A 16,474-nucleotide genomic window follows, 5' to 3' on the forward strand; every position below is an offset into this window, starting at 1 on the left:
CTTGCGCTCCTTCAAACCGTATGAAAAGAAGCTGAGCTGTTTGCAAAGCCAGAGCTGCTTGTTTGTTTTTAGTTTTGGTGAAGTGACCCCCTGGAAAAACGTTACTGGACATGACGCATCATATGGTACATATGGAAACACACACAGACAAGTATCCAGCTGGGTTTTTTCCCCAGTTGTTTACCTCAGCAGACGTCCCCAGCTGACAGACAGTTCTCCATCGACCTGTCCACTCGGGGGACCCGAGAGCTGAGGCGCCGCACCCAGGCTGCTCTATCGGGAAATTGACCGCGGAGCAATTACTCCCGCAAGTGACGTGCCAGCCGAACGACCACTGAGAGCGCCATTATGGAGGAGGAAGAGAAAGTAACAGACTGAGGGGAGGTAGCGAGGGTGGAGTGTTTCCGTAATTACCTAATTGGACATGTCCCCATGACGTTGAATTAAAGCAGATCATTCTCTTTCAGCTATTTTGCTTCATTTCAAAGCCCGCTCTTGTTCTCCCCCGCACCACAGAAAAGGCACATTGTGTACTGAAAAAAAAAAAAAAACGGAGAAAAAAATGTTGCTGCTCCAATTACCCTCTTGTAATCTCATCTAAGCTTCTGGCAGCAAAGACTGAGGCTTGTTTGTCCTCTTCGTGCTCTCAGACAGGCAGGAGTTGGTGTACCTCACCTCATCCTCAGCCTTTCGGATGTTGACGTCTTGTTTACGCCTTGTATGTGCTCCTCCTCCACCTGTGACCGAACGCATGCTTTCACGTCGGCGTAATGCGGCGGTGTGATGACGACCGCTTTTCGGGCGCCTTTATCCGAGAGCCTTATCTAGATCTGTATCGGTTTGATTGTGTGAGAATTGGGATCTCTACGGCCGTGTGTGCGTTATCGCCCAGGTAGCACTCCGGTGTTATGGAATCAGATATCTGCTGCGTTGATGCAGAAATGCGATAGGAAAGGATGTGAGGGAACAACAAGGTGCTTGTTTAGACAGCAGCAGCAAAAATTCGCCCACAGCTGTGTGTTTGTGTGCTTTCCTTTGTTTGGTGTCCTTGACCCGAACCTGAGGGGTCCCAGGCTTTGGTGACAGTGTTTTCTTTTTTTCAATCAGGGTTTGAGGGACCACATCGGGCCGTGTTGCCCCGCAGGCACAGCCTGTGTTTCCATCACAACTGTGGTGTTAAAACCTTGTGATTCCACCTTTTCTTTTCTTCTCTGTTTATTCATTTTTTATGTAGAATGCGGTCTTTTGTGGAGTTGGGTTTTCTAAGCTTAGAGCGGTGAAAACAAGGTAAAGAAATTCCTCCCACCGTCTTACTCACTGCTTAAATATTTATTTGATCACTGTGTTTCAGGCCGGCCAACCTTCGTCAGGTATATGAGCTGCATTGCAACACTTCAACAGCATATATCAGATTTTTTTAACATTGAGAGTCTCAGTGTTGCTTCAGCAAAAAAGAACGCTCTCGCTTTTACACACACGAAGGCGAGAGATGTTGAACCCCAACAGCAGTCCTCTGAGGGCTGCCAAACGAGAGTGAGATTTACCTGCCTGGTTCCTTTTCAAGCTCTCAAACTCGCTGCTTACTGTAAGTCCACGAAACAGAGGCAAGAGCAATGGTGAGAGCCTCTGAGGAAGAGAGGGAGGTTTTTCCCTTTGAGAGCATCCTGTTATTATTTCGCCTCAGGCGCCAAGCAGTGAGAAATTAATGTTCTGTGTTTATGGGACCTAACACAAAACACCATGTACACACACGCCTCTGCTGGCTCGCACATACGTGTGCTCATACAGACTGACAGCAGCATATCAATGAGATGAAGGTAAAAGAGGAAAATAAACACGTCTGGCAGAATGTGAGGGGGACCAATCAGTGACAACTTGTTTCTCAAGGGGAGAAATTGAAGCTGACGCCTCAGGTTGTTGCAGCCGTTCACATTGCATTTGATTGTGAGGAAATGGTGGCAGTACCTGTTTATAATGTGAGTGATATTAAGTGTTCACCACTTTAGCCTCCACTGAAATGCCTCAACTGCTGAATGAATTGCTATGAAATTACATAAAGACATGTTGGTCTCAGAAGAATGAATCATAGACGACTTGGGTTAGCTTTTCCCAAAGCTGTTGTTGGGCAAACTTCTGTGAGTTTTAGTTAAATGTCAAAACTCCTGTACTGATACTTCTCCTTTGATACGCCCACGAGGACAGAGTGCCGACAAAGTAATCTGACCTTTCCAAGTCTTCCACATTTGGACATGGGTTAATGGATTAAAGTCCCCTCCCCCCTCGATCATCCACACACAATTTACCACAGTGGCAAAATATGCTGTTTATTTTCTAATCTATTCCTTTAAAAAAAAAATTTAAAAAAGGCAAAACACAACTTCAAGTCTTCTTTTAAATGTTTCCTGTACGGTTGGCACAATTTTCTGCCATTCTTTAGTAATGTTAAAGCTCAACCTTCTTGTATGGTTAAGCCACACTTAAAGGGGAACTCCGGTATTTTTAAACCTAGACCTTATTTATGGCATGAAGTACATTTATCTACTCACCGAGAACAGTTTGGCGAAAGTCGGCGTCCTTCGGAAGATTTTTGTTTTTTCCTTCCCCCTTGTCCTGTTCAGCATTATGGCAGCAGAATTGTAGTCTGAATACCTTTGATGCCAAACAGATTTGCTTTGCCAAGGGAAGTTTTATAAATGTAAAGCTCCCCTTGATGCCCATTTATTTATTTCTGTTTACAATATATGACATGTAATAGAACTGAACCGGACCGGGGGACAAGGAAAGAAGAAGAGGAAAGAAGGGGAAACAGAACAAAAATAGAAACAAAAACCAGACAACCAGCTGCTACACCTGTAAAAAACAAAACAGACAACAATCCATGGCCTCTGAGGGGAATCCAGCCATAGCGCCACCAGGAGCACCTGAAAGCAGACAAGCAGAGAAAAAACAAACACACAAACAAACAAAAACAAGCACAAGAAGCAGCAATCGCATACAACACAGCTGTGGATATAGATGACCTGAGACGACATGATAATACATCAACTGCTTAGCGACCATGCTACTGGGCTAATGAATGTGTGTGTGTGTGTGTGTGTGTGTGAGAACATGCAACACCCATGGCACAGGATCTACATGGTAACCGTGCTTAGTTATGAGTGTATAAGTGTACAGAGCCACAATCCACAGCCCCCCCAAGCAATCAGAAGCAGGCAGAGAGGGCCACAAGACCCAGGCCACCAGCAGCCCCCACAGAGCACAGAACCCAGGAAGCCCACCACAGGGACAACCACGCATCCACCCAGAAGACTGCAGAGGAAGCCCCCGGACAGAGCCCCCATAAGCATAGGGCAGAGGCCCTCCGAGAGCCAGGGGCAACAGCCCACCGACCCCGCCAGGCCCCAGCCGCCCAGACACGGGCCGTGCACTGGACCCGGGCCCCAGGAGCCCGAGCGCCCCCAAACCCCCCGGCAGAGGCCCCACCCAATACCCAGGAGGGCCAAGTGCCCCAGACAGCCACGCAGTGGGTCAGCGCCTGCCCCAGCACCCCTGGCCAAGTGCCCTGGGAGTCAAGACGTGCCCACAGGTGGGTGAAGTCGCGAGCAGCGGGGAGAGGCAACGCCGCCCCCCCATCGGGAGAAGCACAGGCAGGCCAGGCGACAGCAAGTCCCAGATCCAGGCCCAATCATTACCACACACACTTTCACGTCCCATACATCCACACATCCTCCGCTGGGGTGTAGCGCAGCGGCACACCAGGGGGCCAGCAGCCCCCCAGCCACCACAGACCCCGAACCAGCAGAACAATTAATTAATCCTCCTGGCCCCTCCCGCCCCGAGCAGCAACCAGGAAGCAGGGGTGTGGGAAGAAGACCCCTCCCCTCACCCTTCTGGCTCTTCAATATTTTCTAATACTGAGCGATTAAAATTGAGGGGCAGCCAAACTTGTAGAACTGGGAGCGCGGCCCTCTGGGCAGCCTACATACCCAAAGAGCCCCGCCCACCAGATGCCACTCAGTGTAACCACCCCCCAAGACCTAATGTGAGTGTGTTTGATAAGTAGTAATGTCTAAGGTGTAATTAAAACAGGGGCGGGGAACTGCAGAGTGCAACCAAGGGGGACCACCTACGTGGCCCCATCCACTACACCCCACCCAACACACACGCCCCCAAAGCCCTTCATGTGTGAGTGTGTGCTGTGTACAGGAGCCAGAAGGGAGAGGGGTATGGGGATATACACTGGGGGAGAGTAGCTCCCCCGGAAGATATTTAGATAACTTGCGATCGGCGTATATCCATATAACGCAGTTAATGGGGCAGGGATGATGCGGCCTCTAAATAAGGCATTATCTGTCTTTATTTCACCAACACTTTAAGAAGAATGAATGAACGAATGTGTACTATAGCTCTGTTAGCACATAGGTGCTGTTATGTACATTATGTGCTACTTGCAGCTATAGGAGAGCTAACGGAGGGAATTCTACACACACCTCTACTGGGACCACTTCATCAACATGCATGGCTGCAGCACAGCTCAACCCCTCTTCCATGAGGCTTTCATGGCAGGATCTAAACCTTCACCCCATTCTGAGAGCCTTCGCTTTCTGGAGGAACTTCTTTCCTTTGGCTTGTTCAGTATTCTTCAGTATCCATCGTTCCCTCTACCTTGACAAGTCCCCTTGGCCTGTACCTTGAAACATCCCCACAGCATGATGCTGCCATTACCTGGTTGAACTGAAAGGATAGGGTCTATGAAGTGATGCTCAGTGCCTTGTTTCCTCCACAGATGCTGTTAAGGATTGTGACTAAGTTCAATCTGTTTCGTCACCAGGCTTATAGGCTCTAATGTTAAATGGAGACAAATTAGAGATCACACTGATCAGCCATAACATTATGACTCACCCACCTAGTGTTGAGTAGTACCCCCCCTTCCAGGAACATCCCTCAAAAGCTTCAATTGTGAAGATGCTATGACCCGACTGTGTCTAATGGTCGCAATTTGACCCTCATTAAAGTCAATCTGTGTTTGTTTTATAATCAGAAAGATCAAATATGGGCGATGCAAGAGTAAGCAGGCTGAACCGCAGCAGAAAGAGCTGTGAACTCCTGTAAGCCTCATCGAGCAGGCCTCAATATATCTACACCTTCACAGATGCAGCTAATTAAGACCGTTAACACACTGAAGCCCATGCAACACCCAAAGACTTATGCAAAGCTACTGGTTGTACAGGGGGATGTTACACGTCGGAGTAGATTTCATTCTCTCCTCATAATCTGAGATTCATTCATCTATGCTCATGTAGGTAGGTTTTCGTGCCTGAACACAATCCCGTCTCGCAGGTCCTCAGAGAGTTTTCTCTTTCTCCTCTAAGCAGCCGGAGGAAAGGTGCAGAAGGTGCTCGGGAGCGGCTCTTTTTTCTTTCCAGCTGCCTCTGCCGCCATTATTAAGACCTTACTCCTCCCGCTGTCTGCTTTTGATGAGGAATGTCCATCCATTGTGGCAGAACACGGAGGACACGCCAAATGTGTGCGCATTATTCATGCCGCGCGTAAATTGGACAGCTGCGGTGTGCTGGAGAGGCATCGCTCGGAGTTTGAAACACACCTTTCTTTTCCCACACAGCGTGGCTGCTGCTGGCTAACTTCAGGTTTCCAGTGGCTTCGTTAGGCGCAAGCTACTGTTTCATTTTGTTTCTCATCATCTATAATTCTGCAGCGGCACTGCTTGGATGCCTCTGTTTTCCTCGTGTGAGACCAGACTGAATTATACAATATGCACAGTATCCATTATCCCACCTGTTCGCTCATGTATTGCCAATAAAAGCGCGTTGCACTTTTTCTTTTAAATCTATGGAAGCGCCGGCGGGCCTAACGCAATTGTGAATTATGTGGACTTGGCTAACCCTTTTATATTGCTTCCAAGCTCAAACACACTTTGGAGTAGAACCCAATAAAGCTGCTGTGATTTATGAAGTGCGTTTTTTTTCAGTATAGGTATCCGTTCTGCTCTGGTTTGGTCTTTTTTGTTGTTGTTTGTTGGTTTTTTTGTGTGTTTTTTTTCCCCCAAAGCAATCTAGAGGCATATCAGTAAAGCGATAAGGAGAATGTTGATGATGATAGTTTTTTCCATTCAGCGCAGGGACCAGCAGGGGTGGGTGGGGACAAATTGATGCCATTAAAGTGAATGGAAATGTCTGCTGTGTGTGAGAAAGACATCCAGACAATAGCTGTGTGTTTTATTCAAAGGAAGGGTGGGGGGGAGAAAAGTAAAAAAAAAAAATCATCTTTCTTTTTCCTTCCCCTTTTCTCTCCATCTCTGTCTCTCTGCCTGCTCTCATATCTTTAGATAACAAATACGCCCCTGCAGTGAGTCTAAACGGTTTTATATTCATCCTGGGAGGAGCCTACGCTCGCGCTACCACTATCTATGACCCAGACAAAGGCAACATCAAGGCTGGTCCCAACATGAATCACTCCCGGCAGTTCTGCAGGTAAGAGATAATTAATGTAGCAGCACCATATGTGAGGCACAATCCCCAGTGTGGAATTCGAAAGAAATTTCAAAAGCTCATATAGCGGCGCCTGTGTGCTGTGAGCGAGCTTCAAAACCACTCTGGCATTATTGCTCATCCTTAGAAATCGTGTAAAACTTGAGCTTATTAGTAACCTGCCAGCCTTTGTGTGGTAACACAGGTATAAAAGGGTTGCACTGGGAAAATGTATTCAGGCCATTTAATTAAAACCAGAACAAAGCACGATGGAGTTCAGCTTGGTTGGAAAAAAAAACAAAAACTTTGCGATTCGTGGGCTTGATTTATAAATTACCATCACTAATGCTGCTCTGCGCCGTGCTGTTAGAGAGAACTATTAAAACTATTATGATCCTTAACGGTGACATTTTGGTAACCTTTTTGGGAAGGACTGCTGTCCACATCTGTAACATTAACATCCTTCTTTGGCACGAAGCTGATGCAGGGAGATGAATACAAATTAACAGCAGTGGGATCACGCTCTTATATCTCAGTCAAGTCGAGCCACTAAGATGTGCACTTTAGCAGATAATGAACTCCGCTTTCAGGCCCGAGTTTTTCCTCGCACACGCTGAGGAGAAGAAAAAAAAAAACCCAACAGAACAGAGGATGCATGAAATACATTTGGGAGGCAATTACAGACAGTGATCTTATGTGCAGAACGTGCAGCATAAATCACGTTGTCGGAGTTATTGATAAGCTGCACCAGCACACGCCGGGCAGCTGTTCTGCTACATTTAACTAAGTCTGACACCAGAGAGGGGAGGTGGGCGCCGGGAAGGAGGCAGAGCGACAGACGCGCAGCTGCTTGAGGAGAAACACGCAGACACTTCAGAAAAAATTCTGCAGCGAATGCTACCGCACAAAAGATGAAGCTTGGCAGGTCATCGCGCAGGAGAGCAGATATTCTCCCCCCTCACCCCCCCTCCGCAGGCCTCCCCTCTGTTTTCAAGGACCAGAAGCTCCAGGCTTTGCCCCCGCGCCCTCTCCATTCTGGATCAGCTGCGCTTTCCCTCTGAGTCGATAGCGGGCTTTATGTAATAATCTTTCCGAGTCCCGGCGGTTTTGGGAAACAGGACTGCATGTTGTTCGCCGCGTGCGTGTCTGAGCGTGCACCTTATGTAAATGCTGATCGTTCCAAACCCCGATAGGACTACAAAGCTCTAATCAGCTTACAGCCCAAGTTTTAATCCTTTCCGCACACAAACTCCTGCTTCTGTTTCTCCTATCAAATGAGCGCATTTGTACAGATATTTGCCTTTTCATTAGTTTTCTCTTGCGCCCTCAAGAGAGAACAAAAATGTGTGTGCGTGCTTTTTTTTCCCCTCCCTTTTTCTCCTACATTTGCCTGGTTGGGTATTTCGAGAGCATCCGTGAGTGTTGTCAAATGATCGCAGGCACAGCTCCCAGCATGACAAGATGTTGACTTTGGGTGGCTTTGTTGTCAGACTGTGATCAACAACACGAGCTTTATTACTACTCCTGCGACTCATCGCTGTGCGCCATCAAAGCTCCAGCGGCTAACGCTTGCATTCGGCTTCTTATCGTCACAACACGGTGACTTCTCATTGCTGTTTGGTCCTTGCAGTCGGTGTGAAGACACCTGATTTCTAACACACACATGCCTTTAGATGGCCAATTGAGCAGATTGCATTTCCTGGGACTATTTCACAATAAAAGTTGTCTGCATTACATTAGAATCCGCCACCAAAAGTATCCAACACTAACAAGTCGTTAATGGTGAAAACAACCTCAGGTGAAGAAAAACGCATGATGTATTACATATTGTCATGAATTAATTAATTCATTAATTTAAGCAGCGTGCGAGTGCATCCTAACCGTTGCCATAGGAATGAAGAGGGTAAGAGGCAGCCAGATGTGTCAGACTCTAAACACCTCATACCAACTATCAGGCATGGTGGTGGAGGTGTAATGATTTGGATTTTTGGGCTCTCCGGCAGATAAAATATGGCTGAAATAAGGTCGCGTATCAGGATGAATACTCCAAACACAGCAGCAGCAAACCTACAACAGAATGTCTGAAGAAAAGAATCGAGGTGTAGCAGCGATTCAAAGTCTCGACCTCAACCTGAAGCTTAAGCTTGTAGCATTTGTTTCCACACAGCTCTCCAAAGGTCGCGCCACAGAATTTCAGTGAACTGAAGCAGTGTGGTAAAGAACAATGGGCTGAAATTCCTCCACGATGTGAGACTGATATCATACAGAAAACAGCTGCTGTGTTCCACACGCACAGGAGATAAGCAGGAGGCAGTTCTGCAGTCCTGCACTATGAATCAAAAAGATTAAAAGTTTTTGGTTTCCCCGCCCCAATCTCAACTCATCCCCAAAATTTTAAGTGTATATTTCAGGAAAATGTGTCACTGAGCAAAACCTCAACCCCATCTTCCTGTCCTTGCAGCGCCGCCATCCTGGACGGAAAGATCTACGCCACGGGAGGCATCGTGAGCAGCGAAGGTCCCGCCCTTGGCAACATGGAGACGTTTGACCCGTGCACCAACACTTGGACGCTCCTGCAGTCGCTGCCCTGCCCGCTCTTCAGGCACGGCTGCGTGGTCATTAAGAAGTACATCCAAAGTGGCTGAGGGTGGCTCGGGCCGGGTCGACGCCAAACACCAGCTGCGCTCCGGTTGTGGGACGATGCGCGACGGCAGCTTAAAGCCGGGCCGCCCGCTCGGTGACCTCTGGACTTGACGGCAGCATCGATCCACACAGTTGCCCCCCCCCCACCGCTCATCCTTCAAATAAAGCCCTGTGCAGAATGTACTCATGTTCAACTACTCAGCCATGCCAGGTGACGATGCCTAACCTCCTCCAGTACTGTATGTGTCATGGTAGTAGTTCATCCTCTCATCCAACAGGCACAGGGGACCCTCTTAGTAATTTACAAGCTTCTTGGGTCTTTTTTTTTTTTTTTAAAATGAAGTCTTTTCCAGAGCTCCACCATCTCTCCACTCCCCCCGTTTCTTTGATACTATGCCTCTGCTCAGTGAAAGCCATCGCAAGCCCCCCCCCCATTTGTTTTTGTCACTTTTTGAGTGAATTACATTTGTGTTAGGCTCCTTAGACATGGATTAGCGGAAGTTTCTTTGTGGTGTTTGAATGTCTTTCAGTTGCAACATCTACATGACGAGGGGAAACGCGGAGGACAATAAACGGGGGGCCGTTTTTCCTCTTTAGCAGCGGAATTTGACGAGTTTCTTCTCTCTCCACCGTGTCAGGAAGCCAGATTCTTGCTGTGTGGATTTATGAGGTGATTTCCAAACCAGATATTTGAACTGTGCCTGACCCAGTTCTTTTAACAACCTCAAAATCCAAACAGGCAAGGTTTAAAGAGAATTGTTTTTCTGCAATTCCAGCCCGATACAGATATCATCTGGACGGTTGGTTGCCTTTCTCCTCCCCCCCCTCCTCTATCTTTATCCATACTCTTGCTTTCTGGGACAAACACCACATGTAGAGAGAGGGAATTCCTCTTTCTGCTGACATCTGATCAGATATTCAAGTTGGGACAGTTCCTCCGGGGGAGAGAGAGGAAAGAAAAGAGGAAAAAAAAAAGCACAATATTCACATTGTGACTGTTACCATAGATGTTATCTGTTGATCCATAGTTTCCGTCTTTCATCGGCTCCCCCCCACCCTTTCTTTCTGTTTTATACAATGTGTTCCTTTTTGGCAACCCACAAAATGTCAGGGTTGGTATTCTGTAAATACAGGAAGGAAATATGTATATTTTAAAAACCTGAAGGTGATTCTGTATAAATGTTTTTAGAAAAAACAAAAAAAAAGCTGATAGCCTGGATTTAAAAATGTCTGTAAATCTGTACCTGAACAAGGAGAAATTAACGGTTGTTATTATTGAACCCTAATACATATACCAGAACATGAACACGTTGTCGTTTGGTTTTTCTTTTCCTTTTTACTGACAAATTAAGTTAAGAGTTAGAAATCATGACTTGAATAGTTGTGGAAAAGAAAAGGTCTAAATATATCACATTAATATGCACAGAGCGACTTGGTTTCAGCTGATAAAATTAAAACTAAGGGGTGCGATTCCAATATTTTTTTTATTTTTTAAATAACCGACCTTACATGTCCCAGTCTTATTTTACTGAAAAACATTGAACAATACCCATGAAACAATACAAACTTGCTTTAACTGCACATGAGGCAGTCAGTCAGCCCTCTCCCACGGCAGAGAAAAAGGGACAGTGGCTGATTTTCAGACCTTTTGCGGTGCTAGATAAGATTGGTGGATCGATTTCACATGCAAGCATCGGCCGATCGCCCAAAATCAAGGAAATCGGGGCTAATTAATACATTAAATAGAGATTCGGGCCGTCGTGGCTCCTCCGTCCAATTTTCACAGCCAGGAAAAAACACCAAGCAGCTCAAATGTACAATTTGCACCTTTTATTCAAGTATATCACAGCAGTTTATTGAGAAATACAGTAAATGTTTCATTTCAAATATAACTTACACTAAAGTAACGTTGCGAACAGGTGTGTTAAATACACAAGTGAACAGAATGGACAAAGCTACAAAACGTCTCGACTAACATAACTGTGGGAGGAGGGGAGAAAAAAAAAGAAGGGGGGGGCAAAGTTATTAAGGATAGAACAAACCTTTTCCTTCTGCATACTGGACTAAGTAGTCTCAACTACCAGACAAAAATTGGTTGTTAGTCCAAACTGGCTACAATTTATAATAAAGAAGATCACAATGTATGACATTTAACTACCCATATTTTATGTCCAAATGTGTTTAGAAATCCTATAAAATAACTCTTTTGGCAGAAACTGGAGACAAAGTGAACAACGTGAAAAATGTCTGGTCCGGTTTCTCTCTCCCCCCGATTCACTACAAAGAAAACAGCCTTAAATATCCTCATGTTAGTCGCTTCCAGTAAATCACAGTCTGTAACCGAACGACCAAGAAAACATCAGAACGACGAAATAAATAGAAACGGAGCTGAAAAAGGGCATGTTGACGCTTGTTTGAACCTGAGAGACCTGTAAACCCTTTAATTCCCCCGCACGCGCCGGATAAACCTGCTACACAAACGCTACACAAAACTGTTTTTTCTTTTGTTTTGTTTTTTTTTAAAAAAGAAGAAGAAGAAAAAAGGGGGACGCGTGACGCTTCCCGGTTTAGTCAACTTGCAAGAACGAACGCACGTACGAAGACAACTTACTGAATATTAGGTGTAAAACACTTGTCGATAATAAATAATCAGAATGGTGAGATGAAACTCTGCAGAGGGGGAGAAAAGGGTCAAAGAAGGCGACGAGTGTGTGAAGAGGCAGACGGGAAAACAAGCCGTGGGTTTCTAAACGTGAGGACGCCGGAGGAGAAGACCTGGAGCGTACAGTTCGACCTGAAACTAAAGCACAAAATACAGTCCATGTCATATCCTTAAAATGTAAGCAATCATCATCTGGCTCAAATGCAAACATACATAACAATCAGAGATACGGACACCTCTTGGATTACTGCAGCAGCTGTGGTTGCACTGATCTGGTACCTGTGATGGTACATGTCGCAACAGTATTATCGGGGGGGGGGGGGGGGGAAATACTGTTTTTGTACCCAGTAAACAGTTTCTGCATTAAAATAAACTAAGCTGAGGTAGCAATGGTTTTTCCTCTCTGCAGTAGTCCAAGTGCTAAGCTGTCGTTACCAGTTTGCATCAGTTACGCTCTTTTTGCTTTTTTTTGTTTTTTGTTTTTTTTTGCCACCCAGATTTGGAGAAAAAGGCAGAGGTGAGCCGGGGGCTGGAGAACTGCAACCCCCGGAGGTTTGCGGGTCGGACGCGAGAGAGCGCTTTTGAGAGAAAGAATCGACATTTCTCCAGTCTGCACCTGCTCTGAGAGAAAAAAAAAAAACATCTTTGAAAGCATGAGAATACCATTAAAACCCTTCGAAAGCGGGTAAATGCCTCGATATGCCACAGTAAGGAAAACTTCTACTGCGTTGGCCACAGATGGAGCTTCTCTTGTCTGGTGTTGAAAAGCAGAATAAAAACTGTAGAATCTACAAAGTCTGAACATACATTTCAATTTAGGGGGAGGGGAATACAAACAAAGGAAAAACCTCATGTAATACACTTTAAAGTGATGGGCACTGCCTAGAATGGCCTTGTTCATTATGGATTCACCACCCAAGCAAAAAGCAATTTCAATTCAAGCAAAGCAATTTCATTCCAAAAAAAAAAAAGGTAAAAAATAATCATAAAATACACAACATAACATAGGATTATTATGACCATCTGTGTTCAGAGTTGAGCCGGTGACCAGGCACCGTCGCGTCAGCACCTTAGAGGGAGCGGGAGAAGGCTTGGCACCACGAATCTTTTCACTTGCATCTTTAGGATTTGTTTTTTTTTTTTGCATATGAAAAACTGAGGGAAGGCTGGTGTTGTCGAGCTCTCGTCGCACCCGCTTGTTCGGCTCGGGTGGACGCCGACCTCCCCCCAGCCGGCCCGGGGTTTGACAGGATATGAATACGTTTAGATATTGTAACAAAATATTTCAAGTGCTGCAAACATATCTGGCCAGACAGTGACACAGACACCCCAGGTGAGTTACTCGGACTGTTTTGCTAGTTTTTATTTAGTTCTGGGTTGAGGTTCAAACTTGAGACGTAAACCCTCGATATGTTTGAAATAGTTTAATGCTGTTAACGTATTACTTTCTTTTCTGCTTTAAGAGGACTATGAGCTAAGCGGTTAGAACCCACCCCAACACGGAGCCTGATTGTTGTCGTAGTAATTCAAATTTCCTGCTGAATGCATCACTTTTCGAAGCTTTTAAATAAGGCACACGCTAGGCAGTGCAAACTACAGTCGCCTTCCAGTTTGTACTGCTTCCAGTTCCTCAGCCACGGGTGTTGGTGGGTGAAAAAAGGTTTAAAAAAAACAAATCAACTGACGGGCACAGCTTGACAGGGAGAGAAAACATTCATAGTGGAGATGTAGTGACGGGGTGGCGGGTTCAGCTCCCACTAACTATTCCGAACCTGACAAGCTGCTGAATCTGAGCGCCAGAGGTTGTGTGTGTGAGCGGCTGTTTTTCTAGATGATCTACAAGCTGCGCTTCTTCACCACCAACTCAAACACCGAGGGGCTAACTGATGACTACTATAATATAAAGAGGACATAATTGCTTCTCGTCCTGCTGTGCTAACCTTATCGACTTCGTGTCCTACTGAAACTTCTTTGTAAGCTTTTGCAGTGGGTGAGTATCCTTGTCGGTGGCTCAGATATTAAACCAGTCAAGTAGCTAAAATGGCAGAAAGAATTAGCCACATAATAGCATGGTGATAACTGGCCTATATGGTGAAGAGTTCCACTTGAGGGCCAAGAGGGCTCAACAGTGTAGTTCAATGATTCAGTACACTATCTGTCCTCTCCTGGTGGCACTGCAATCACACTTCTGCTGGTGAGGGTCTGAGTGAGTGAGTGTGTGCATTTCAAGTGTGTGTGTTCAGAAATACGAGCGTAGCAGAGTGTGTGTGTGTGTGTGAGCTGCCTGATGTGGAGAGAAGCGGCCAGGTTGTGACATGACATCGCCCGAGCTGTTGGATTTGCAAGTTGTCCTAAGTTGAGAAGTGTTCCCAAGAGCAGCATGGATGAAGGTTAGGATAGCACCCGAGTAGCACCAGGGTTGCCCGTCGCCGTTGGGGAGGGGGGGTTGTGTGTGTGTGTGTGTGTGTGCCTCACACTTTTCCACGCCTCACACACCTCCAGGGGTTTGGTTGTGTAGAATGGGTCTGGATCTGGCCAGGTTCCTGAGACGATAGCACCATTGAATGTCTCTGTCCTCGTTTTCCAAGCAAGAGGGCGCTTGATTTTTTCTTTCTTTTTTTTTTTTCTTTTTCCTTATTGTTCTTTTTGTCTGTCGTGTTGTGTTGAGGGCTGGACTCTGAAGCTCGCTCGCTCGCTCACTCAGTTTGTGTGTGTGTGTGTGTTTGTCTTTGTGGTCCCAGGTTGTTCAGGATCTACCTGATTGGTTCATTCTCTCCATGTCACAGGAATGTTTCAAAATGCTGGATCCTCTCCTCCATCTCCTGTGCCACAAAGAAGAGACACAAACACATATCAGCACATGGCGCTTAATCTCATTCAACACAACAAACTTGGGTGTGTGTACAAAGCATCTGCGCGCCATGCTTTCAATATTACTTGGAAATTTCCCACAGCAAACAACAGCTTTCACCATGATAAATGATGTAAAGTGAAGCAAAGCTGTGCTAGAGTAAGACGGGCGATTTTTCTCAGCATGAAAACAGCAGCTTGACACTGACTGAATCTGAGCAGAGCCAGAGGAAGAGAGATGGATGTTAGGCTGCAATAGAGCATGATTAATGCCTTGAAGATGTTAGACTGTGTGTGTTCTCTCATCTGAATGGCTGATCGGTGCGACAGATGCCCCTACATGATAGCAAACCCAACTAAAGTTGAAAACCATCAACTTTTCAGAGAGGAGATATTTTGCACTTCTGAAGAGGGGAAACTTTTCCAGGTAGGGACGTTCGTTTACGCTTAAATTTCGTATTACACGCACCATTCTTTCAAAATTGGAGAATGACAGGGCTATACACACCAAGCGTACACCACAAAGGCCTCGGCTAATGCTCTCCGAGGGCTCCGTGTCTCCAGTTTATTTGCAACCAATCCAAAATGAGACGTGCACGTAAGACAGAGGAGTTTAAATAAACCAGAAACAACATTCCCCAACCAGTAAACGGACTTCTTAAATGCGAGTATTGGCTGGTTTGCTTAATCTTACCCGTGTGTCTGCGCAGCTTCATAATTAGTCTTAATCCTAAACCATACAGCAAACTTTATGCCAAAAACTACTCGAAGCCAGCAGTCCTTAGCCTTTTTAGCACAATGGACCAGTTGTCATAGTGACGATACTTTACAGAGTTTGTACAATTCTAATGAGCTCCAAAGTCGATGTGTGGTATGAGCAGCTTTCTTCTTCAACCCAGAGTTCCATCTTTTTGCAAAAACAGTGAAGCGTAAGCATAGATTAATGCGGCCGGATTTCTAATAAAGTCGCTCGTCGTTCACATATTTTTTTGTTAAATGTGCCAGATCCTGTGATGATAGCAAGAAAAAAAGGATTTAAAAAGAAAGAAAACAGCCGATGAAGACTACGCGTCAACTCGCAATCGCTTAAAGCAGACGGTCGCTCTGCTCTAATAAAAAATCCGGATTTTATAACCAAAGTGTCTCCTGACAAAATCATCATTAAAGTAACTTAAAGACCGCATCTGAGATGTGAATTCAGCAACGCTTATATGTCCAATGATTTCAGCGGTGGCAGAATGTCACACAGAGTGCAGATTTTACACTACATCTTTTTTTCTCCAGTGTCAGCAGGTCAATGGACTGTACTTGTACAGAGTTGACCACACAAAGCGCTTCATGCCACATTCACCCATTCACACACACTCATACAGCACATCTTAGTAACTCATTCACACACCGATGGACGCTTCTGTGAGCAACGTGGGGTTCAGTCTCTTGCCCGGGGAAGCCGGAGTCCAACCACTGACCTTTCCGATTGGTGGGCTCCAGCCTGAGCTTCCACCTGAGCTACAGCCGCCCCGGTAAGCATGGTTATTTAAAGCTCCGGCACTAGATGGACCTATCGAGGGAACACTGTGGCATTTTCCACTGCAGCTATGGTGCGTTCATTGTCTAGAGGTTTCTAGAGGTTTTCTCAGTGCATCAGTATACTTCTACAACGAGTCTACACACATATATTTTAAGCTGAAGTGAACCCAGACTAAAGGAACCTGCTTAGAATGTCCCCTCGTTGGACGGATAGTTTTTATTGGTCTTCTTATCTTTCTCTTGTTTCGTTCTGGCTGCAATGCACAAACGGTAGAAGTATTCAGGTGGTGTGTGTGAAAGC

At 45.8% G+C, this 16,474-nt stretch overlaps 2 protein-coding genes across 3 annotated transcripts in view; one reads left to right on the forward strand and one right to left on the reverse strand.

Moving 5' to 3' along the window:
• Positions 1-10,437, forward strand: part of LOC140267162 (kelch-like protein 29) — a 210,836-nt gene extending 200,399 nt beyond the window's left edge. The window contains exons 14-15 of the mRNA XM_072362354.1: positions 6,347-6,491; positions 8,950-10,437. Of these exons, the coding sequence (XP_072218455.1) occupies positions 6,347-6,491; positions 8,950-9,133 (329 nt within the window). The 3' untranslated portion in view covers positions 9,134-10,437. The remainder of the gene's footprint in view (positions 1-6,346; positions 6,492-8,949) is intronic.
• A 509-nt stretch (positions 10,438-10,946) lies between these two features.
• Positions 10,947-16,474, reverse strand: part of atad2b (ATPase family AAA domain containing 2B) — a 60,672-nt gene continuing 55,144 nt past the window's right edge. For both annotated transcript variants that reach the window (XM_072362353.1, XM_072362352.1), the window contains one exon: positions 10,947-14,615. In XM_072362353.1, coding sequence (XP_072218454.1) covers positions 14,574-14,615 — 42 coding nt within the window. In that variant the 3' untranslated portion in view covers positions 10,947-14,573. The remainder of the gene's footprint in view (positions 14,616-16,474) is intronic.

Source organism: Leuresthes tenuis, unplaced genomic scaffold (assembly GCF_036924035.1).
Source record: "Leuresthes tenuis unplaced genomic scaffold, fLeuTen1.0.hap1 SCAF_13, whole genome shotgun sequence".
Taxonomy (NCBI): Eukaryota; Metazoa; Chordata; class Actinopteri; order Atheriniformes; family Atherinopsidae; genus Leuresthes; species Leuresthes tenuis.